The following is a 25,334-nucleotide window of genomic DNA, read 5'->3' on the forward strand; positions in this document are numbered from 1 at the left end:
AATTCCTGGGATGCTGGGACTGATATTTGAACATTTCATTGGTTAGAACTATAGTCATTGGAGTTTAAAAGAATGTTGCGGGGGTGGGAAGGGGAATCTCATAGAAAATTCTAACGGGACTAGACAGTGTAAATCCAGGAAGAATCTTCCCAATGACTGGGTAGTCCAGGACCAGGGGTCAACATCTAAGGATTTGGCCAGGACTTTTGGACTGGGAAGAGGAGAAATGTCTTCACCCACAGAGTGGTGAGCCTGTGGAATTCTAACCACTAAAAGTGACTGAAGCCAAACAATGAATGGTTTGTTTTAAACATAGCATTTAGGGCTAAAGGGGATCAAAGAACATGGGGAGAAAGTGGGAACAGGGTACTGAGTTGGATGCTCAGCCATGATCATATTGAATGGTGCCATAGGTTTGAAGAGCCGAATGGGCAACGCCTGCTCCTATTTTCTGTATTTCTATTGATCTGACTAGTCTTGGACACTAGGAGAAACTGAGGACTGCAGATGCTGGAGAGTCAGATGTGGCGCTGGAAAAGCATAGCAGGTCAGGCAGCATCTGAGGAGCAGGAGAATCAATGTTTCAGGCATAAGCTCTTCATCACGAACGTGGAGGAGGAAGGGGGCTAAGAGATAAATAGGGCGGGGGGTGGGGTGGTGAGACTGCAGGCAAGACACCTAGGAAGCGATAGGCTTGTACACCTCAACGCATTGCAATCATTAAAGCGTGCTACAACAGGACAGATAACAGATGCAGACTTTGTACTGCAGAGAATATCAATAGTCCAGACTCTTCAGGTCACTGTGACTCTAGATAACTTTCACATTGCAATTCTGAAGCCTGCTGGTAAGATTGAGCACTTTAGGCATCCACGGTAAAAAAAAAATGTATGTTGGTAATAGAAGAGAGGCGGTGTGAACTGATCTTCTTAGGTTTTGTTAGGAGATCGTGGACTGGGAGACTTGACAAATGATAAAACAGCTTTATATATGATCCCTTAAGAATTCCTGAGATTTTGCTCTGTGGCATGTCTGACAGAGATATGAGGCATCGGCAGTGCTACATCCTGACCCTCACTCATAATGAAATTCTCACTAACTGTGAAATTAGAGAAATTGTAAATTCCTATCCCGTGTCATTCCACTCTGCGTGGCAATGTTTCCTGTGCAGGCTGCTCTTGCACAATCTTTGCTTCCCAGCCTTCATTGGCTGTCCAGAGACACGTGTAGAAAAAGAGAAGCAGGCCTCTTCCATTACCTGAAAGGTCTGCTCCCTCAATTTCTAGTTACACTTCAGTCCTGTACTCCCGATCATTGTCCACCTGATATGGAGGAAGACAGCAGGTTGAGAGATTTCTTCCTGGAACCACTCCTGGACCTGACTAAGATGGCCAACAACAGGTACAGAGAGATCAATCAACCTGCTTGCCTACCTCCTTCTGAATCTGTATCTGTGCATAGGTGTCCCTTTAGAGGGAGACTATTGCATCCATCTGTACATTTTTGGGACTGGTGGATACTGGTGCACTAAGATGCACCATCACTCCAGAAATATTACCTTACATTAAGTGACTAAGTTTCCTTTAAGATCTTTGGCTTCTTTTATTGGCCAGATAACTATCAGACATACCCCTTTCAAATTGGACACTTGTTTTCACTTAATTTACACTAATCTGTTGTTGAATTAAAAATAAGTAGAAGTAATGTAATTATTTAATTATGTCTAAATATTCAAATGCAGATTTGATCAAAAATACAGTATTCCGTAGTTATTTGATTGGATTAAACGTAGTGTGACTACAACTTATTATCAGCAGGTATCTGTAACCTGCATTCTCCATTTAAGTTCCTTGAAGAGAAGAAACCTCCCTCTTCATGTTGTCACCTGCCATCCTGCCCACATTGCTCCTCCTGTTTCTCTGCCCAATTCTTTCTGACCCACCTACGAACAAATTACTGCAGATGCTGGAATCTGTAGTGATAGCTACAAATGCTGGAGATCACAGTGGGTCAGACAGCATCCATAGAGAGAGCAGGCTAATGTTTCAAGTCTAGATGACTCTTCATCAGAGTTTCAGCTGTGATCACCAACAATTGTTATTTTCAGTCTTTCTGATGTAATCTTCTTGCCTCCCTTCCAAACCTACAGTTTATTCCCTTTTTCATCTCCAAGTCCTTCTTCCAAGTCAGCCCTCTGATCCCTCAGTTACCCCACAGCCTCACCTCTTCTCCCAGGTCCTGCCTTTTTTCCACCCTCTCTCCCCTCCCTTGTCATTCTGCTGGTTCTACCCCTACCATAGACCAAACCACTCCCAACCACAATTCCAAAGTTCTACTCATTCTGATGGCCAGATGCCAGAAGAGACCTCCACGGGCAGGACTGGGCAAGCCACCATCTGATTAAGCTCAACAAGGGATGGCCCTCAAGCTGAGGCGGGGGGGTTAGGGGAACTAATTTTAAAGCCAGTTACTGGCACTAAAATAGAACGACCACGAGCTCTGCCTGTCAGGGTTAGCCAAATAGAACAGAATCCATACAAGTTAGCAGAAAGGGGCCATTCGGTCCATCCAATCAGCACCTGCCCTCCGAAGAAAATTCAAATCATCGTTGGTAAATACCTAACAGTAACTTTTCACCGATACCTTCCTGTTTAAGTTAAATTATTGATGACACAGCACTTTCCAAAATAAATCTATTTTGAATGATCCACAGGAAACACCTGGATCTTCTTAAAACACAACTTTCTCTCTCCACAATATGAACTGACCTGAATGTTTCCAGCATTTTCGGGTGTTTGTTTTAGTAGACTTTGGGTTTTTTTTTTCAAACTATCTATGTTATCATTGGGGGTGGGGGGTAAATGTGAACATGAAGTTTTGGAGAGATGTGTCTCTGTCTGAAGCTGAAGCTGAAGCTGCTGTGAGGGGCGGAACCAAAGTGGCGGCGCGGAGAGGTGTGGAGTGGCGGAAGGGTTTGAGGGAAGCACGGGGACTGGTGTGGCGGTGGCACATTTCCGGTCGGCCGCACGCGGGGATCATGGCCCGCAAGAAGAAGATCCGCCCCATCGCGGAGATGGCCCGCAAGGTGCGGGAGTATTGGGCCCGCAAGAATCGGCCCCGGGACAGCGAGCGCTTCGCTGTGGACTACCAGACCATGACACGGCCGTACAGCGGGAAGAAGCTGCCGATACTGGCTCACCGCGACATCCGCACCGAGAGCCGCCTCTTCCAGCTCCTCAACCGCCTGCCCCTGTTCGGCATTGACCGCCTGGTCACCAGGAAATCCTGGCTCATCGCCTACGACCAGCCCTGCTACTGGACCATCAGCAAGGTCAAGGTGGATTACACCGCCCAGGTCAGAATATAACACCCTTAATCCCCCGCCTCACGCCGAGGTCAGAGTGTGTCCTCCCACAACTTCGCCCCGCCCCCTGCGGGACCCGCCCCCCCCCCCCCCCCCCCCCAAAGGGAAGTTGATAGCCAGGCCAAGGTTGCCTGCCCCAGTGTGGGAGATGACACCCAGCTCGGCGTATTCCCCTGTGGTCAGGACTGCAGCCCCCCCAACGTAGGAAGGTGAGCCTCCCTGGTATGGCGGTCAGGAAATAAAGACAATCCTGGGAGGTGGGAGAGGAGGGGAAGGGAGAGAGAAAGGGTGTCACTGAAGCCTAATCCCAGGTGGACCTTGACCTCAAACATGAGGAGGTTGGAGACATTCAAATGAAATAAATGCAAAATACTGGAAGCACTGGAGATGTGAAATGCAAACAAAGTGCTTGAAAAATTCAGGTTTGGCAGCGTCTAACAAAGAGGTAGACATGCAAGCTTAATGTTTCATGTCTGATATGACTTCTTCATAAAGTGCGCTCAGGATGTTAACTGTTTCTCTCTCTGTGAAAGACTGCCAGATCTGCTGAGCATCACCAAAGCTCTGTATTTAATTAACCCTCCTTTACTCCTTGGGCTCAAAACCCAACATGGTCATTCATCTTCTCTTTTGGAGATGAATAGACTTTTGTTTGACAGGGAATTGGTACATTATTAGGAGTAGGTGGGAATGTGGAATCAGGCAAGTGATCTTTTGAATACTAGAGCAGGCTTGAAGGGCCCAATGGTCCAGTGTTTGTATTTCGTATGTTCAGTATCCATATTTTTGCTGGATTCGATATGAGGCCCCTTCCCTCTCTCTCCTCTGCCAAAACTGGCCACCCAATATGAGAACTCCTATTCCTTTAAGAACATGACAGAGGTCAGCCATTCAGCCCTACCACAATTCAGTGAGGTCATGGCTGATCATCTTACTCCAGTATCACTTTCCCAAAACATATCCAAATCTCTTGGATTTTTTGGTTCTGTATTTCAAACCTGCTCAATGATTAAGCTTCTACAGCCCTTTTAAGGTTTTAGAATGGCAAAGTTTCACCAGTTGAAACTTTATTGCTGGAACAGCACAGCAGGTCAGGCAGCATCCAGGGAACAGGAGATTCGACGTTTCGGGCACAGGCCCTTCTTGGATGCTGCCTGACCTGCTGTGCTGTTCCAGCAATAAAGTTTCAACTTTGATCTCCAGCATCTGCAGACCTCACTTTCTCCTCAAAGTTTCACCACCCTCTGAAGTGATTTTCCTCATCTTAAATAGCAAAATTATGAAAATACTGTGGATCGAGAAAATGTAAATTCTTGGCAGATCTGGGGTGGGGTGGTGGTTGTGGAGATAGAAATCAGTTGAAGTTGACCAGTCATCAAAAATGGTGGGAGAGGCTGGGACTTTTTTTCCCGGAGTGATGGAGGCTGAGGGGTGACCTTATGGAGATTTATAAAATCACAAGAGGCATGGATTGGGGAAATAGCCATGGTCTTTTTCCTTATTGTAGGGGAGTCCAAAACTAGAGGACATAGGTTTAAGGGGAGGGAGGAAAAGATTTAAGGAGGACCTGAGTGGTAGCTCTGTCAAGCAGCAGGTGGTACATACATGGAACAAGCTGCCAGAGGAAGTAGTGGGATTAGGCACAATTACAACATTTAAAAGGTATCTGGATGTATATGAATAAAAAAGGAGTTTAGAAGGTAATGGACCACATACTGGCAAATAGGACTAGATTGCTTTAGGACATGTGGTCGCATGGACAAGTTGGACCGAAGGGTTGTTTCCATGCTGTATATCTGTATGACTCCTTTGACTTCTAAACTGATTGGGATGTCTGATTGGTGCAGATGAGTTAGAATGCAGGATCTATTTTTGTGTTATACCATTATGATTCTACAAATACTAAACTTTTCTGAGCAATTTGACATGTCTGTTGTTTGTTTTGCTGCCAGACCTGTTGACTGTTTCTGGTATTTTCTGTTTATTCTAAATCTCAGCCTTTGTCCACTACGAATCATTTAAATCCTCTCCATTATCACCAACAATTTCTCTCCATTACTAATGTTGAACCCATCTTTTCAAGTGCAACTCCAGCTTCCTTCCCTTTTTCCTAGTTCTAGAACGGTATCTTCCACTAACTCTTTGCATGCCGCCTCCTCCTCACTCATTTTGCTTATTCTGTGAAATCCAGCTTTCATTTGACCATATTCTTATTAAACTGCTGGCTATCTAACTTCTTTTGCTGATGCCATATTCTCAATGCAGCCTTCTCCTCAGGCTATGTCCCCTTGCCTTAAACATACCATCATTTTCCCCCCTTATTCAGCCCCTTTCCCTATGATCCTTCTGACCATGTCATTTCAAATCTCCCTTTCTTCTCCAAAGTCCTTACATCTGCTTGTCTCCTATACAACCATGCCTGGACATTCAGTGTGGTTTCTTCCTGCTCTGGTATATAGAAGTGCCTATTCAAAGTCCAAATGACACCTGAGTATCTATGACTTCTCATTCATCTAAATCTCTGCAACCTTTGACAATATTCACCACTATCCTTCTCTGTTGTCAAGTTGAATGGATATCTTTTACCTGGTTTCACTCTTGCCTATTCAGTCACAATCAGAGGCGCTTGTGCTGTCTATCTTTTCAATTCAGCTGTCCCACGGTCACCCTCCTGTTTCACATCTGTATTCTCTTTTGGTCATATTATGGAAGCAATGATCCTGTGGTGGGCTGTTCAGTATATTGGTGTCCTATTTTTCTGGAGCCGAGCTTTCTGATTTCATATTTTCCAATCAGAGTATTCACATTCCAGAACATTGCCGCCTTCTACCATATGGAGAAAGTGAGAACTGCAGATATTAGAGATCAGAGTCGAAGAGTGTGGTGCTGGAAAAGCCCAGATGGTCAGGCAGCATCCAAGGAGGAGGAGAGTCGACGTTTCAGGCACATGCTGCTGTTGACTCTCCTACTCCTCCGATGCTGCCTGACCATCTGTGCTTTTCCAACACCACACTCTTCTACTTCTTCCGTATCCATTGCTGAAAGTATCATCCTTACCTTTAACTTTCCGAGCTTACCTGTTTCTTTAACTTGATGTAACTTGAGCTTACTCCAAAATCCTTCTATTCCAAAACCTTCACACCAACACGTTCCCTACTCAGTTACATTGTCTTTCAGTCCATATATACCTTTCTCAGTCTCACTTCCAATGTGGCTTTGTCCCTCTATATCTGTGAATTTTCATAACTATATAAACCTCCAGGAGTCTTGTGCTCCTTCCCTGTTTGTTGTTTCACTCAGTCTTTGAACTGTTGGCAGCTGTGACTCCATCTATCTGAGGCTAAGGCTCTGGATCTCACTCCTTAAATGCCTCGACCTCTGTATACCTCCATTAACCCCTCCACAAATCCTACCTCTTTGATCAAGCTTCTGGATGCCCGTCGTAAAATCACCTCCTTTGGCTTGGTGTCATTTTTTGGTTGATAGTGAAACACCCGAATGTTTTGCACATTAAAGGTGCTATATAAATGCACGTTGGCGTAATTATTTCACCCACAGAAGTGGGTGGGAATTTCTGTTAACAAGTTTTAATTTAGAAATCCTGGTGACAGTCCTAAATTTTAGCACGTGCTTTTGATGTGACTGGGTGTTTCTATTTTAGGAAGTTTGCTTTCCCATTCAATTAAAATGTCACAATCATTGCTTGCGGGGTTGGCAAGAGCTCTGTGGCTATTTCTCAATTAAATCTGTAGTATTTATATACCAATTGTGAACACTTCCAAACAATTGTGCAAACGTGGAGGAGGTTGGAATGTGCAGAACTGAGAATGACAACAGCTGGCATTTGTATAGCACCATTGATACAATAGATTATCACTAGGCACTTTGAAGGAGCACAATCAGACAGCTAAGGCAGGTGATCAAAACATGGTTAAAGATCACGACCAGTCCTGAAGCTACTGTGGCTGAATTAACTGCACCTTTGTGGCATCGAGCTTTAACTTGCTATATAAAAGCAACATTAAGGAAGAAATACCTATTTTGCTGTACACCAACTCAAGCCACTCCAGAGCATGTTAAGTGGGATGTACATGCAGCCTTTAAAATATTGATTAGTTTTGCTACAGTGGTCTATATATCCCTGTATGTTATTAAAACAGATGATTTGTAAAAAGAAATGTTGCTGTGGGTGCAAAATAAGTGCACACCTTCCCTAAGATGAAGGAACAAACCTGTCTCGGCTTATCCCATTTAATGTTGCACAATTGCTATACCCCTTAACCTTGTGAAGAACATTCACGCAAATGTGATGTGAAAAATTGACTAAAAGTGGCTCAACCATGACTTGTGGATGCTAGAGAGAGTACTAGATGCAAAAAAAAAGCATACAAGAAAAAGCAGGATTGGGAAAAGTTTAGAAGACAACAAAGGAGAACCAAGAGATTGATCGAGACAGGGAAAATAGAATTTAATAGTAAGCTTCCGGGAAACATAAGAACAAGCTATAAAAGTTTCTTTAGATATGTAAAGATGTTCCCTCACAGTCAGAAACAGGGGTATTTATAATGGGAATCAAAGAAATGGCTGACAAACTAAATTCGTACTTCTGTCTACACAAAGGAGGACCAGAAATGTTAGGGAGCATGGTTCACTGAGAGGGAGGAATTGGGATTAACACTGCTGCATCACAGTGCCAGGGACCCGGGTTCAATTCCACCCTCAGGAGTGTGTGTGTTCTCCCTGTCACTGAGCGTTTCCGCCCATTGTCTCAAGGATATGCAAGTTAGGGGGAATGGCCGAATTAAATTGACCATTGTGACCAGTAATGTGCAGGCTAGGTTGGTTAGCCATGGGAAATGCAGAGTTACAGGATTTGGCGGTGCTGGTGTTGGGCTGGGGTGTACAAAGTTAAAAATCTCACAATACCAGGTTATAGTCCAACAGGTTTATTTGGAAGCACTAACCTTTGAAGCGCTGCGCCTATTCCAGTGTAGGATAGCGGTTTGCTCAGGGTGGGATGCTCTTTGGGGGGGGTCAGTGTGGACTAAATGGGTTGAATGGCCTGCTTCCACACTGTAGGGATTCTATGAAGCAAATCTGTATTAGTAGAGATATGATGTTGGAGAAATTGATTGAATTATAGACTGATGAATGCCCAGATCCTAATAATCTAATATTTAAGGAAGTGGCCCTAGAAGTAGTAGATGTATTGGTGGTCATCTTCCAAGATTCTTTCAACTCTGGAACCGTTCATACAGATTGGAGGGTAGCGAATGTAACCCAATTATTTAAACAGGGAAGGTAGAAAGAAAACAGTGACTTATAGACCAGCTGGTAGCGTGGAAGATGCTAAAGTCAGTTATCAAGGATTTTATTACAGAGCATTTAGAAAACAGTGGGGAATCAGACATAATTTAACAAATCTATCAGACTCCATTAAGGATGTAACTAGGAGAGTTGACTGGGGGAACCCAGTGGATGTGGATTACTTGGACTTTTGGAAGGCTTTGGCAAAATTCCACAAGAGATCAGTGTGTAAATTTTAAGTGTATCAGATGAATAGATAGGAAACAACCTGTAGGAATAAATGACTTTTTCTGAATGGCAGTCAGTGACACGTGGGAGACGCAGGGATTGAGACTAGAACCAGCTATTCACCATTTATGTTAATAATTTAGATAAGGGGACTAAACATAATATCTCTCAATTTGGAGATGTCAGAAAATTGGGAATAAAAATGAGCTGTGAGGTGGATGCAGAGATGTTGTAATTTGGACAGACTGAGTTAGTGGGCTGAAATATTGTGCGCAGTTTGGTCTCCGTATCTTTTAGGAAGGATATTGCTACAGAGGGAGCGCAGTGACGGTTTACCAACTTTATCCTTAGGGTGGCAGGACTGACATATGAGGAGAGATTGAGTTGGTTAGGATTATATTCACTGGAGTTTCGAAGAATGAGGGGTTTTTCAAAGAAACCTATGATATTCTAACAGGGCAAGACAGATTATGTGCAGGAAGGACGTTTCTGATAGTGTCGGGTCTACAACCAGACTTCATTGTTTAAAGATGAAGGATAAATCTTTTAGGACTAAGATGAAGATAAATTTCCTCACCCAGAGATTGGGGAGCCTGTGGAATTTGTAACCACAGAACGTGGTTGAGGCCAAAGCACTGTTTTTACGAAGGAGGTAGACGTAACTCTTATGGCTAAAGAGATCAAGGGAGATAGAGGAGGGTGAGATTAGGGTACTGAGCTCAATGATCAGCCATGATTATAATGAATGGTGGAGTAGGGTCGAATGGCCTACTCTGCTCCTATCAATGTTTCTATATCTTGTCAATCACTGCAAAACTAAAACTGGTTCAGAGTAACTTTGTCCAAGATGCCCTTCTAAAGTGTGCCTTTCAGTGATGTACAGCAAACTTGTTTTAATTGGCAGTCCCAATAAACTGGTAAAACCAGAAGTTTACTGTATGATTCTGATTTCTGCAATGTCTGAGTATTCAGTTGAGGGTGTGAGTGAGAAGGCTCTGTCGGTAAATTTTATTTAAGGCAGAGTCACATTATATTTGTAGTTTTTGCTGTAAATAAAGCATAACAGTGCATATGCCCTCCTGCATTATGTTTCTATTACTTATGTGTGTTTTACATTATGCGGATGTCTTGATCAACCTTAATATTTGATCAACTGGCACGCTTTTGGTCCCATAGATGCAAGTTAATATGTTTGCTGTACTGTATTATGCATTAGTAGTGCATTTGGGGTAAAAAAAGAAACAGGAATTGGGCAAATGTGTGATTTAAGCCTGCGAGTTGGATTGGAAAGCAGAGGTTAATCTTCAGAAAATTGTGTCGTCATTGTTTTCTTATGAGATGTTCCACATTGTTGCTTTATATTGTTAGCTTGCAGAGTAAGAGTGGTTGATCTGGGGTCTAGATTTACTGAGATAAAAACAATGTCTGCAGATGCTGGAAACCAGATTCTGGATTAGTGGTGCTGGAAGAGCTCAGCAGTTCAGGCAGCATCCGTGGAACAGTAAAATCGACGTTTCGGGCAAAAGCCCTTCATCAGGAAGACAGGCAGAGAGCCCGAAGAGTGGAGAGATAAGCTAGAGGAGGGTGGGGGTGGGGAGAAAGTAGCATAGAGTAAAATAGGTGAGTGGTTCCGAGGCGGAAGATGAGGCGTTCTTCTTCCATGCGTCTGGTGGTGAGGGAGCGGCGGTGAAGGAGGCCCAGGACCTCCATGTCCTCGGCAGAGTGGGAGGGGGAGTTGAAATGTTGGGCCACAGGGCGGTATGGTTGATTGGTGTGGGTGTCCCAGAGATGTTCCCTAAAGCGCTCCAGTCTCCCCAATGTAGAGGAGACCACTTTGGGAGCAACAGATACAATAAATGATATTGGTGGATGTGCAGGTAAAACTTTGATGGATGTGGAAGGCTCCTTTAGGGCCTTGGATAGAGGTGAGGGAGGAGGTGTGGGCGCAGGTTTTGCAATTGCTGTAGTGGCAGGGGAAGGTGCCAGGATGGGAGGGTGGGTTGTAGGGGGGCGTGGACCTGATCAGGGAGTCACGGAGGGAACGGTCTTTGCGGAAGGCGGAAAGGGGTGGGGAGGGAAATATATCCCTGTGGTGGGGTCCGTTTGGAGGGGGCGGAAAGTCGTCGGATGATTTGGTTTATGCGAAGGTTGGTAGGGTGAAGGTGAGCACCAGGGGCGTTCAGTCCTTGTTACGGTTGGAGGGGTGTGGTCTGAGGGCGGAGGTGCGGGATGTGGACGAGATGCGTTGGAGGGCATCTTTAACCACGTGGGAAGGCAAATTGCGGCCTCTAAAGAAGGAGGCCGTCTGGTGTGTTCTGTGGTGGAACTCGTCCTCCTGGGAGCAGATACGGCAGAGGCGGAGGAACCTCTTGCAAAAATGCCATCCCGTATTCCCCCCTTACAACCCACCCTCCCATCCTGGCATCTTCCCCTGTCACTGCAGGAACTGCAAAACCTGCGCCCACACCTCCTCCATCCAAGGCCCTAAAGGAGCCTTCCACATCCATCAAAGTTTTACCTGCACATCCACTAATATTATTTATTGTATCCGTTGCTCCTGATGCGGTCTCCTCTACATTGGGGAGACTGGATGCCTCCTAGCAGACCGCTTTATGGAACATCTCCGGGACACCCGCACCAATCAACCACACCGCCCTGTGGCCCAACATTTCAACTCCCCCTCCCACTCTGCTGAGGACATGGAGGTCCTGGGCCTCCTTCGGCGCCGCTCCCTCACCACCAGACGCCTGGAGGAAGAACGCTTCATCTTCCGCCTCGGAACACTTCAACCCCTGGGCATCGATGTGGACTTCACCAGTTTCCTCATTTCCCCCTCACCCCAGTTCCAAACTTCCAGCTCAGCACTGTCCCCATGACCTGTCCTACCTGCCTATCTTCTTTTCCACCTATCCACTCTACCCTCTCCTCCCTGACCTATCACCTTCATCTCCTCCCCCACTCACCTATTGTACTCTATGCTACTTTCTCCCCACCCCCACCCTCCTCTAGCTTATCTCTCCACACTTCAGGCTCTCTGCCTGTATTCCTGATGAAGGGCTTTTGACTGAAACGTCGATTTTACTGTTCCTTGGATGCTGCCTGAACTGCTGTGCTCTCCCAGCACCACTAATCCAGAATCTTGATTTCCTGATCCTGCGTGGTCAGTCATTCTGTCTCTGGGACAACAGTCTCCCCACTTCATCTGCTACTTGTACAGGGCCTTTCTCTAAGATGGTTTTAAAATATTCCTGTGCTGAGGAATCCTGCATATATTGAATCATTTTGTTTATTAAAAGTACATAGCTTCACTTTAAAAGTTAAAAATCGTACACCAGGTTATAGTCCGAATCATCACTTTAAAAGGTTATTTTGCAGATACTACTTATTTTGCAAGATGTCTACTGAATGTAAAATTGCCAAAACATTAAGCTTATTGTCACCATTCTCAGTGGAAAGAAATCTGTTGCCTTCATGCATCATAGTTGGAGATGTTATAGTTTAAAGGTATAGTATAGTGGAATGTTCACTGAGTATTTTCTGCAGTAATACTCTGCAGAGACTGAATCTATGCACCAGTTCTACTGCTGCCAGTGATCCACATTGTTTTGGATTCTGTGCTGTCCCTGAAGGATTTGCTTCTCTGAAGTGAATGTAAAACAGCTTATATGTACAAACCAAACTCTGGCATTAAAAATGCTTTGGGAGAGCAATCTAATCCTGATGCTCTTATTTGAAATAATCCTATTTGGAAAGACTAACCAAAGAATATTATTGTGCACTAGAGGAATTTTACTGTTGATGTTCTTACTCAGCAGATCAGGAAAGAGAAATTGAGTTAGTGTTAAGGTCAGTGAGTTTTAGTTGAGCATTAATTGGGTTTGTGATTTGAGGCAGTTGCTAAAAACTGAATTGCAAATTGTAATTAGAGTCATAGGATGTACAGCACGGCAACAGAACCTTTGGTACAACACATCCATGCTGACCAGATATCCTATATATGTCTAGTCCCATTTGCCAGCATTTGGCCCATAACCCTCTAAACCCTTCCTATTCATATAGCCATCCAGATGCCTTTTTAAATGTTGAAATTGTACCCAACTTCATCACTTCCTCTGGCAGCTTATTCCATACACACATCACCCTCTGCATGAAAAGGTTGCCTCTTTATGTCCCTTTTATATCGTTTCTCTCTCACCTTAAACCTACGCCTTCTAGTTTTGGACTCCCCCACCCTCCAGAAAAGACCCTGTTTATTTATCCTATCCATGCCCCTCATGAATTTATAAACCTGTATAAGGTCATCCCTCAGCCTCCAACACTTCATGGAGGTGTAGTGGACAGCGAAGAGGGTTACCTCAGATGACAACAGGATCTGGACCAGATGGGCCAATGGGCTGAGAAGTGGCAGATGGAGTTTAATTCAGATAAATGCAAGGTGCTGCATTTTGGGAAAGCAAATCTTAGCAGCACTTATACACTTAATGTTAAGGACCCAGGGAGTGATGCTGAACAAAGAGTCCTTGGAGTGCAGGTTCATAGCTCCTTGAAAGTAGAGTCGCAGGTAGATAGGATAGTGAAGGCGGCGTTTGGTATGCTTTCCTTTATTGGTCAGAGTATTGAGTACAGGAGTGGGGAGGTCATGTTGCAGCTGTACAAGGACATTGGTTAGGCTACTGTTGGAATATTGCGTGCAATTCTGGTCTCCTTCCTATCGGAAAGATGTTGTGAAACTTGAAAGGGTTCAGAAAAGATTTACAAGGATGTTGCCAGGGTTGGAGGATTTGAGCCATAGGAAGAGGCTGAACAGGCTGGGGCTGTTTTCCCTGGAGCGTCGGAGGCTGAGGGGTGACCTTATAGAGGTTTACAAAATTATGAGGAGCATGGATAGGATAAATAGGCAAAGTCTTTTCCCTGGGGTCGGGAAGTCCAGAACTAGAGGGCATAGGTTTAGGGGTGAGAGGGGAAAGATATAACAGAGACCTAAGGGGCAACGTTTACATGCAGACAGTGGTACGTGTATGGAATGAGCTGCCAGAGGATGTGGTGGAGACTGGTACAATTGCAACATTTAAGAGGCATTTGGATGGGTATATGAATAGGAAGGGTTTGGAGGGATATGGGCCAGGTGCTGGCAGGTGGGACTAGATTGGGTTGAGATATCTGGTTGGCATGGATGGGTTGGACCGAAGGGTCTGTTTCCATTCTGTACATCTCTATGACTCTAAATCAGCTTCTCCCTATATCTCAAACCCTCCAACCCTGAAAACATCCTTGTGAATCTTTTCCCCACCCTTTCAAATTTCACAACATCTTTCGTATAGGAGGGAAACCAGAATTGCACACAGTACTCCCAAAGTGGTCGGACGCATGCCCTGTACAGCCGCAACATGACCTCTGAACTCCTATACTCGATGCTCTGATCAATGAAGAAAAGCATACCAAACACCACCTTCACTATCCTAGCTACCTTCAACTCCACTTTCAAGGAACTATGAATCTGCACTCCAAGGTGTATTTATTCAGCAACACTCCCGAGGACCTTACCTTTAAGTGTATAAGTTCTGCTCTGATTTGCCTTTCCAAAATGCAGCACTTTGTATTTGTCTAAATTAAACTTCATCTGCCATTCCTCAGTCCATTGGCCCATCTATTCGAGATCCCGTTGTACTCTGAGGTAACCTTCGCTGTCCACTACACCTCCAATTTTGGTGTCATCTGCAAACTTACTAACTACATCTCCTATGTTTATATCCAAATCATTTACATAAATGAAGAAAAGCAGCGGACCTACCACCGATGCTTGTGGCACTCCACTGGTTATAGGCCTCTAGTCTGAAAAGCAGCCCTCCACCACCACCCCCTGTCTTCTACCTTCAAGTCTGTTCTGCATCCAAATAGCTAGTTTTCCCTGTGATCTAACATTGCTAATCAGTCTACCATGAGGAACCAAGTTGATCGCCATACTGAAGTCCGTATAGTTAAAAATCGCACAACAGCAGGTTATAGTCCCAACAGGTTTATTTGGAAATGCAAGCTTTCAAAGCGCTGCTTCTTCGTCAGGTGGCTTGTGCAACACACTGAAAGCTTGTACTTCCAATAGATCTGTTAGACTATAACCTGGTGTTGTGTGATTGTTTTTTAACTTTGGCTACCCGAGTCCAACACCAGCACCTGCATATCTTGAAGTTCATAGAGATCACATTAATTGCTTTGCCCTCATCGATCCTCTTTGTTACTTCAAAAAACTCAAGTTAGTGAGACACAATTTCCCATGCAGGAAGCCATGTTGCCTATCCCTAATCAGTCCTTGCCTTTCCAAATACCTGTTCATCCTGACCCTCAGGATTTCTTCCAACAACTTGCTCACCACCGGTGTCATGCTCACCGGTCTATAGTTCCCTGGCTTTTCCTTACCACCTTATTTAAACAATGGCACCACATTAGCCAACCTCCAGTCTTCTGGCACCTCACCTGTGACTATCGATGATACAATCTCTTCCCCTTGCTTCCCACAGAATTCTAGGTTACACCTGATCAGGTCCTGGAGTTTTTTTTTCCACCTTTGTGTTTTAAGACGTCCAGCATCACCATCTCTATAATATGGACATTTTCAAGATTTCTCTAATTATTTCCCCACGTTCTATATCTTCCATGTCCTCCTCCACAGTAAGCACTGATGGAAATTACTCTTTTAGTATCTCATCCATTTCCTGCGGTTCCGAATATAGGTAGCCTTGCTGATCTTTGAGGGCCCTATTGACCCCTAGTTGCCCTTTTGTCCTTAATGTATTTGTCAAATCCCTTTGGACTCTCATTAATCCTGTTTGCTAAAGATATTTCATATTCCCGTTTTGCGCTCCTGATATCACTCTAAATTTTTACTCCTACTGCCTTTATACCCTTTTGAGGGATTCACTCGATCCCTGCTGTATGCTTCCTTCCCTTTTTTGACAAAAACTTCAATTTCTCTACTCATCCAGCATTCCCTACCAATTTTATCCATCACCGTGACAAGAACATACTATCTCTGGACTCTCATCTCATTTCTGAATACTTCCATTTTCCAGTTGTCCCTTTACCTGTGAACATACATCCTCAATCAACTTTTGAAAATTCTTACCTAATACTCTTAATTGTTAATGTGACATGTAAGAAGCATTGGGGGTCAGGCATTGTGCAGATTAAGACCATTCACAATCTTCCTCAAGACTTGCCAAAAATTACAAAGAATGATATAGCTTCAATTATATAATGTAATTTTTAACTGGTACAGAAACAGACCAGCCAGACTCTTGAATCCACTTTGCCTTATACAGGGGTAAGGGAAAATTTCCTGTCTTGTAGGATCTTTGATCTTTGGCATTCTTTGCCACAAAGAGTAGTGGAGACTGACTGACTGACTGAGTGCTGCTAATCACCCTTGAATACATTAAATGTCCCATTTATAAGATGCACTGCAGAAATTCTTCAAACCTCCTGAAACAGGCATCTGCCAGATCAGGACCATTGCTATCTAAAAAGACATGGACAACAAATTAATGGGGATGCCTCCTAATTTGGAAATATATCTGCGTTCCTGCAGTGTCACTGCGTCAACATCCTGGAATTCCCTCCTTAACAGCGTTGTGGGTCTACCTACAGCAAATGTGGTTCAAAGTCTGCAGTGGTTCAAGAAGGCAGCTCACCAACAGCCAACAGCTCCCTGCCAATGGATAAGATAATGGTGATAGTACATGCAAGCGTGATGAGGGGTAGACAGGAATTGAGGCTGCACTTAGGACAACCATGAGTTCTTGAATGGCTAACTCTTACTCCTTGTTCTTGTGTGGAAAAATATTGAACGTGGAAAGTATGCTAAAAGGTGCATAATTATACCACACTTTGCATCCTGTCAAATCTTTACTTCTAGTTTGTCATTAGTATAATTTTCTGTTTTTGAAATTTTAGTTGTCCCTTGCACCATCTTCAATAACCATCCAAACTTTATGACAATAAAGGATGAAAGTTGCTGGAACGAAACTGAAGCTGTTTCTCTTTTCAGGATATGGACCATGGAAAAGCATGGGGAATGCTAACATTCAAAGGTAAACCTTCAGCTTTCATGGCTAGTTGATCAGAAAACTATGGTAGAACAGTGATGGACTTGGATTTGTCTTGTTAGTGTTAAATGAGGGGGCTGAGGAAGAAAGGCAAATCTGCTGAGGGCACATCTTAAAAGAGAGGGAGGCCACATGGAGAAAGGGAAGGAGGCCTTGCGAGGATGTTAACAATCTCTGGAATGGAAATTATTTGGGCGTATTCACCTCGAGTTAGCTATAGAGTTTTCAGCCCAACTCATCCATGCCAACCAGCTTTCCTGAACTGAACTATCTTATTTTCCTGCGTTTGGCCCATATCCCTCTAAACTTTCCTATCCATTGTAACTGTCCAAATATTTTTTATGTGTCACAATTGTACCTGCCTCAACTACTTCCTCTGGCAGCTTGTTCCACATACATATCATGCTCCTCACTTTTTAAATCTTTCCCCTCTCACCTTAAACTTATACCCTTTAGTTTTGGACACTCATACCCTGGGGAAAAGACCTTGGCTATTCACCTTATCTAAATCTTTGGGCGGTACGGTGGCTCAGTGCTGCCTTACAGCACCAGGATCCCAGGTTCGATTCCAGCCTTGGGCGACTATCTGTGAGGAGTTTGCACATTCTCCCCGTGTCTGTATGGGTTTCCTCCGGGTGCTCCGGTTTCCTCCCACACTCCAAAGATGTGCAGGTCAGGTGAATTGGCCGTGCTAAATTGCCCATAGTGTTAGGTGCATTAGTCAGAGGGAGATGGATCTGGGTGGGTTACTCTTCAGAGGGTCGGTGTGGACTTGTTGGGCCGAAGGGCCTGTTTCCACACTGTAGGAAGTCTTGTCTAGTCCCTCATGATTGTATAAACCTCTATAAGGTCACCCCACAGCCAGCTGTTCTCCAGGGGGAAAAAAAAGTCCAAGCCTCTCCGCAACTCAGACCTTCCATCTTGGTAACAAGCCTCCTGCTATTCTGGTTGAAGCACCGTTTTAATCCTGATAACAATATTGTAAGCTTGAGTGGAAGTGGTTTGATGGACAGACCAAAAACGATTCAGGAAAACCAAGAAAAGGAAGACCCAGATGCTGCTATTGTACTGTTAGTAATAGTGCACATGCCTCAAACAGACATTTCTGTTTACTGAACCTCTAAGATTTATATTTTCAAAATTTTTGTTTTCTCTTGCAAATAGGGAAAACTGAAGATACAGTGAAAGAAATTGATAAAGTCATGTACCATGATTGGCGCCTGGTTCCAAAACACGAAGAAGCAGCTTTCAAGAGCTTCACGCCTGTTCCCGAAACAAGTATTCGCTATGTCCCTTATCCTCCTCTGCTTCGTGCCATGATACTGGCTCGGAGAGAGAAAACTGGCAAATCTATTGAAGAGGAACCTATGGTTGATCTAGAAAGAAATCGCCACTTTCCAAAGGACTACTTTAAAAATCTGGATTTGAAGAAAGAAGCAGAGGGAACACCAGTGTAAAGAACCTAGATTATTCCTAGCTACTGACAAACTGAGTGCTATTGATTCCAGCAATTTGTCTTGTTGGTTATGTATAATAAAATCATTTGTTTTTGTATTCAGCTTTAAACACATGCATGTTGACAGGCAGGAAAAGAACCAGCTGGTTCAGCACGACTGCTCACATACCTTTGGCTAGAGCTTGCCCCATCCCCTGTTCCTCTACTGCATTACCAAGTGCTCTCCCCAGCGAAGCAAAGAAACAAAAAAAAACCCAGGGCTAATATTTCACACTTCTTTCCTTTGCCCTCCACCCTTCCATGCTTGTTTCCCATTTGTCTAGTCATCCTGAAGCCAATAACTATCCTCATTGTGATCGTTATCTTTTCCAAGTTCGATATCATCAGTAAACTTTACAATTCTGTGCTGTTAACAAGTCTAGAATAAGTTACAAAGAGTAATGGATTCAAAATGAACCTTTGAGAAATCCCACTGCAAACCACACCTATCTAAAACCATCAACTTATCACTACCCTTTACTTCGTGTGTGTCTGGAAAAGGCCAAAACTTTCATCAGCAAATCTCTTCCCCGCAGTATCCAAATTCTAAATTACCTTTACTTTGTTACTGAGCCAACACTTTATCCATTCTTCCATTCCGGGCCTGTTTCCACACTGTAGGGAATTGAATCTAATCTTAATTGGGGAATTAAGAATCAGCACACTTTTTACTTTTTCCCTGCTGATTTCCCCTGATGTTACGTTGGCAGCTCAAGAGGAGAGTTGTAGAAAGTTAAAGACCATCTCCATTCTGGTACTTTGAGAGAACTGGTAACTAATGGTGTCGGCTTGAAATTGTGTATGAACACAGCACTTGTACGTTTCACGTCATACTTGAGTCGGTTACTTTCTACTCCATGATTATCCTGCACTGTGCCTACTGCTTAATTACAACTATTAATGGGGTTATCCTGTAAGAAGTAGTTGAAAAATAGATTCAGAAATATTGATTTGTTTTATTTCCATGTGTATTACATGAAACTTTAGGTGGAGCTGTAGCTGGCACTAGGTGGCGCTGTAGCTCTATTCTGAATTTCTAACGGGAGGCCACTTTATTCACTGGGCATCACATATCTTGAAGTGGAACTGAGCATTTGTCTGTCAATCATTGCTATACATTTATAGTCGTGTATCTCATCGTAAAACTGTATCACAGCTCCCTCCCAAATAATATTGAAAATCTAGAGCCTCCCTCCATCATAAAATCAGCCTTTGAGTGGAGTTCAAGTTGAAAACTTGCAGTGAAATTGGTCATTGGTAGGCAAGGATAATACAAGCTTGAATTCATGCATGGTTTCCTTCTGCTGAATATTCCTGGTAACTTAGGGAGAGGTTCTGAGGAATGGTCAAGCACAATTTGAACAGTTAATGCTTCACTTCCATAGACAAAAATAATTGTAGTCCATACCCACAAAGAACAGTATGGCACAGAAACGTGCCCTTCATCTCACCAAGCCCACCAGGTCCTGGGGACCTCTCTATCTTAATGCTTTTTGAAACATCAAGTGTCTTTTGTAAATTAACCTGCCCTAGAATATTAACAAACCCCTCTCTAGATTCACCATCTATTATGTCCTTTTTGCAAATACTGATGCAAAGCATTTGGTAAGGATCTCACCCACTCCTCCGGCTCAATGCATTAACTCCTTCCTTTGTCCTGAAAGGACCTACCCCTTCCCTCTTGCTCCTTATATTTGTATAAAGAGCCGACATTTGAAATCAACCGCATTTTAATCGGGCGGTTGCTTAGTGATGAGCACCGAACCTGTGAATAATGATAACAATTATTCTTTTATAAAACCAACAAAGGAGTGGCCTGGCGCTATGAACATAGGCAGCACAGAGGGTGCCACAAGCTGGAATTCCCCAGGAATTTCACTCTTGTTCTGACTGCTGGAAGTGAAAACTAACTTAAGCATGTATGTAGGCTACCATCATCCTGCAATAGAGTTATAGCAGCAAAGGGGGAGTGTATAACAAATGTTTGAGTACGCCAGAGAGAAATCAGGAGGGCTAAAAGGCAATATGAGATGGCATTGGCATATAAGGGAGAATCCAAAGAGGTTCTACAAGTACATGAAGTGCAAAAGAGTAACTAGGGAGAGAATAGAGGCTCTTAAAAGATCAACAAGGTCATCTACGTGTGGAACCACAAGAAATAGGTGAGATCCTAAATAAATATTTCTCATCAGTATTTAGCGTTGAGAAAGGCATGGATGCTAGGGAACTTGGGGAAATAAATAATGATGTCTTGAAGAGTGACAACATTACAGAAGAGGAGGATGTCTTAAAACACATTAAGGTAACTAAATCTTCAAGATCTGATGAAGTGTATCCCAAAACTTTGTGGAAAATTAGGGAGGAAGTTGCAGGGCCTGTAAAAGAGATGTTTGTATCATCGACAGTCACGGGTGAAGTGTCCGAAAATTGACAGGCAGCTAATGTGCTATTATTTAAGAAAAGCTGCAGGGAAATGCCTGGGAATTACAGACCAGTACGTCTAACATTTGTGGTGGTTACGTTGTTAAGAGGGGATTCTGAGAGACAGGATCTACAGGCGTTGGAGAGGCAAGGACTCATTTGGGGACTGTCAGCATAGCTTTGTGCATGGGAAATCGAATTTGGGTTTTTTGAAGGGGTGACCAACAAAGTAGATAAGGGCAGTGAGGTAGATATTGTCTACATGGACTTAAGCAAGGTATTCGACAAGATACCACATGGTTGGCTGTTGAATGAGATTTAATCTGATGGGAATCGGGGAGAGCTAGCCAGTTGGATACAAAATTTGCTTGACAGTCGAAGACAGAGTGTGGTGGTAGAGGGTTGTTTTTGAGACTGGAGACCTGTGACCAGCAGTGTGCCACAGGGATCGGTGCTGGGTCCACTGTTATTCATCATTTATATAAATGATTTGAATGAGCATTTAAGAAGTTTGGTTAGGAAGTTTGTGAATGACACCAAGGTTGGTGGTATAGGGGACAGTGAGGAAGGTTATCTGGGAATGCAGCGAGATACTGATCAACTGGGCCAGTGGGCTGAGGAATGGCAGATAGAGTTTAATTTAGATACATGCAAGATGTTGCATGTTGCTAAGGCAAACCAGGGCAGGAGTTACACAGTCAATGGGAGGGCCCCGGGGAGTGTTATAGAACATCGAGATTGTGGGGTACAGGTTCATAATTCCTTGAATATTGGGTAGGGCAGTGATGAAGGCTTTCGGCATGCTAGCTTTCGTTGGTCAGAGCACTGAGTATAGGAGATAGGGTGTTTTGTTGCAGCTGTACAAGACCTTAGTGAGGCCACGTTTGGAGTACTATGTAGCGTTCTGGTCACCCTATTACAGAAAGTATATTACAGAAAAGAGTGCAAAAAAGGTTCACTAGGATGCTACCTGGACTGGAAGGTTTGAGTTATAGAGAGGTTAGATAGGCTAAGACATTTTTTCAGTTTTATTTCACACAGAGAGTGGTGAGTGCCTGGAACAGACTGCAAGAGGTTGTGGTAAAAGTGAGTACAATTTCATCACTTAAGAAATATTTAGACAGGTACATGAATGGGATAGGTGCAGAGGGATAGCGACCAAACGCAGGTAATGGAACTAGTTTAAAGTGTGAAAACTGGGCAGCATAGGAAAATTGGGCCAAAGGGCCTGTTTTCATTCTGTGAACCTCTATGACCCTGTGACTCTACATCAACTGCAGTAGATTTTAAAGATAACTTAGACTTCATCTTCAAAATGTTTATCGGTTACCAATGTGTCTCAGCACTTTGTCCTCTAAGAACAGACTAATTACAAAGTGGGTGCTGACTGACGGAGTTGTCCATGGTCATTGCAAATGGTATTCTCTTTTAAGCCAGTAGATGTACAATATAAATGAGGTGAGTCAGTGATTTGCGCTACTCAATCAATGCAGTACAATCAATCAACAATTGCAATACCAAAACGAAAACATAAATCGAGGGTGATGAAAATCTAATAAAAGCAGATAATCCTGGAAATGCTCAGCATCTAGTGGGCGGCACGGTGGCACAGTGGTTAGCACTGCTGCCTCACAGCGCCAGAGACCCGGGTTCAATTCCCGCCTCAGGCGACTCTCTGTGTGGAGTTTGCACATTCTCCCCGTATCTGCGTGGGTTTCCTCCGGGTGCTCCAGTTTCCTCCCACAATCCAAAAATGTGCAGGTTAGGTGAATTGAACATGCTAAATTGTCCGTAGTGTTAGGTGAAGCGGTAAGTGTAGGAGTATGGGTCTGGGTGGTATACGCTTCGGCGGGTCGGTGTGGATTTGTTGGGCCAAAGGGCCTGTTTCCACACTGTAAGTAATCTAATCTAATCTAATCTGTGGAGAGATAAACAGAGGTAACATTTCAAATCCAAAAGCTTTTACCCAAAGTTTTGTAAAGTATTTCCAACCATTTGTATTAACCACTAGAGTGATGGCCAACCTCCATGTAATATTTCACTATACATATTATTGCACTACTATTTATAATTTGTTTAAATGTTGTCGTGCTGATTCTGATTTTTTTTAAAGCAGGAAATCACAGAAAGTGTTGTTTTCTGGTTAACCATAACCGTGCCAAATACATGTTATTGGCATTTCAGGGAATTATTTTTGTGTGTCATTTCTTGTTGGATTTATAAAGTCCTGACAAGCACAAACCTTGTCTGATGAATGAAAATATACAGAATGGTGTTGCCTGAATTATTACTATGGTCCTTTGTGACTGTGCCTAGTCACTTATATGTAACCTTTCAATCATAAGTTGATATGGCAATCTTTACCATGCCCTGATGTAAAATTGGTGTCGCTTTTGAAATAACCAAAGTTCTTAATTTTACTTTGGAAATCTGAGATTGATAGATTTTTTGTTAACCAAAGATGGGAGATTCTTATGGGGGAAAGCCAGATATATGGCATTAGAGCAGGCATCAGACATGCTCTAATTGAACGGCAGACCAGGCTTGAGAAACTAAAGAAGGGTTATATCCAAAGCATTGACTTCTCCAACTCTTGATGCTGCATTTCCACCTCCTATACCCTTCCAGCCTCCCTGTTTATCTACTTTGGATTCCAATATCTTTTTTTTTGTCTCGGAGAGGCTAAATGGCCTCCTCACATTCTCAGGAAACTCCCTTTGCTATCTGAAAAGAAGTTACAACAAATGATATTCGTCAGACTTTCTATTGAAGGAGAATTTCCACCCAGCTTCTTGTCTGTTGTTATACCTTTGGTGAAAATCCTCGACAAGGCAATGTAAATGTTTTTAATCATCCTTTTGTGACACGCCTCCATGGCTGACATCCTGTGGAGGGACTTGAACCTAGACCTTCTAGCCCAGATGTAGGGACAATACTACTGTACCACAAGGCTATATAAACAGGCTTCTTTTCAGTTAGCTGTTTTGGGGCTTCTATTGATTGGTCACGGTTCTGGCAGCAGATTGTGAAAATGCCTGTCAAAACTGCGGTATACAATTCAGTGGTATACAATTTTGAAATAGTTGTCACTTCTGATAATGGATAAAACCGAAGCATTAACTTTGCTGTACGTATGTATGACAGACCTGTCCATTTAAAACATTTTCTGCTTCAGTTGCAGATTTTTAATAGTTTTGTTTGTTGATCTCCACCCGGTGCCATACTCTAGTCACGGGATTCTCATCAATGCATTTTCTTTGACTACAGACCAGAAACAAAGCAAAACAAAAATCTTAAAGTAAGGGAACACTTAGGAAGCAGCGATCATAATATGGTAGAGTTCAGTCTGCAGGTTGAAAGAGAGAAGGCAAAATCGGATGTAATGGTGTTACAGTTAAATAAAGGTAATTATGAGGGCATGAGAGAGGAACTGATGAAAATAGACTGGAAGCAGAGCCTAGCGGGGAAGACAGTAGAGCAAAAATGGCAAGAGTTTGTGGGTATAATTGAGGACACTGTACAGAGGTTCATCCCCAAGAAAAGAAAGATTATCCGGGGAAGGATTAGACAGCCATGTCTAACAAAGGAAGCCAGGAAATGTAGTAAAGAAAAAGAGAGATCCTATAAAGTGGCCAAGAGCACTGGGAAATAAGAAGATTGGGAAGGCTACAAAAACAGAGGATAACAAAGAGAGAAATAAGGAAGGAGAGGATCAAATATGAAGGTAGGCTAGCCAGTAATATTAGAAATGATAGTAAAAGTTTCTTTCAAAGCATAAGAAACAATCGACAGGCAAAAGTAGACATTGGGCCACTTCAAACTAATGCTGGAAGCCTAGTGATGGGAGATAAGGAAATAGCAGGAGAACTTAATAAGTACTTTGCGTCAGTCTTCACAGTGGAAGACATGAGTAATATCCCAACAATTAAAGGGAATCAGAGGGCTGAGTTGAGTGTGGTTGCCATTACAAAAGAGAAAGTGCTAGAAAAGCTAAAAGGTCTTAAAATTGATAAATCTACTGGCCCTGATGGGCTACATCCTAGAGTTCTGAGGGAGGAAGCTGAGGAAATAGCTGAGGCGTTGGTTGAGATCTTTCAAAAATCACTGGAGTCAGGGAAAGTCCCGGACGACTGGAAGACCGCTGTTGTAACCCCCTTGGTCAAGAAAGGAACAAGACAAAAGATGGAAAATTATAGGCCAATTAGCCTAAACTCGGTTGTTGGTAAAATTCTAGAATCCATCATTAAGGATGAGGTTCTAAATTCTTGGAAGAGCAGGGTCAGATTAGAACAACAAACCCAACCACCCCGTGGCTCAACACTTTAACTCCCCCTCCCACTCCACCAAGGACATGCAGGTCCTTGGACTCCTCCATCGCCAGACCATAGCAACAGGACGGTTGGAGGAAGAGCGCCTCATC

The 25,334-nt window shown here is 43.4% G+C and overlaps 1 protein-coding gene across 1 annotated transcript; it reads left to right on the forward strand.

Annotated features, from left to right (window-relative positions):
• Nucleotides 1-2,966: 2,966 nt before the first annotated feature.
• mrps34 (mitochondrial ribosomal protein S34) lies at nt 2,967-18,552 on the forward strand. Its single transcript, XM_043711116.1, has 3 exons — nt 2,967-3,355; nt 16,941-16,983; nt 18,163-18,552. Exons 1-3 carry the CDS (start codon nt 3,038-3,040, stop codon nt 18,453-18,455), a joined length of 654 nt encoding a protein of 217 aa, XP_043567051.1. The 5' UTR covers nt 2,967-3,037; the 3' UTR covers nt 18,456-18,552.
• Nucleotides 18,553-25,334: the final 6,782 nt, after the last annotated feature.

Source organism: Chiloscyllium plagiosum, chromosome 21, assembly GCF_004010195.1.
Source record: "Chiloscyllium plagiosum isolate BGI_BamShark_2017 chromosome 21, ASM401019v2, whole genome shotgun sequence".
Lineage (NCBI taxonomy): Eukaryota > Metazoa > Chordata > Chondrichthyes > Orectolobiformes > Hemiscylliidae > Chiloscyllium > Chiloscyllium plagiosum.

Excerpts from the sequence above, each read along its gene's own strand:
- mrps34 (XM_043711116.1), top strand. The coding sequence starts at position 3,038 with ATGGCCCGCAAGAAGAAGATCCGCCCCATCGCGGAGATGGCCCGCAAG. Across the intron at positions 3,356-16,940 it reads AGGTGGATTACACCGCCCAG|GATATGGACCATGGAAAAGC; the intron begins GTCAGAATATAA and ends TTCTCTTTTCAG. Across the intron at positions 16,984-18,162 it reads GGGAATGCTAACATTCAAAG|GGAAAACTGAAGATACAGTG; the intron begins GTAAACCTTCAG and ends TCTTGCAAATAG.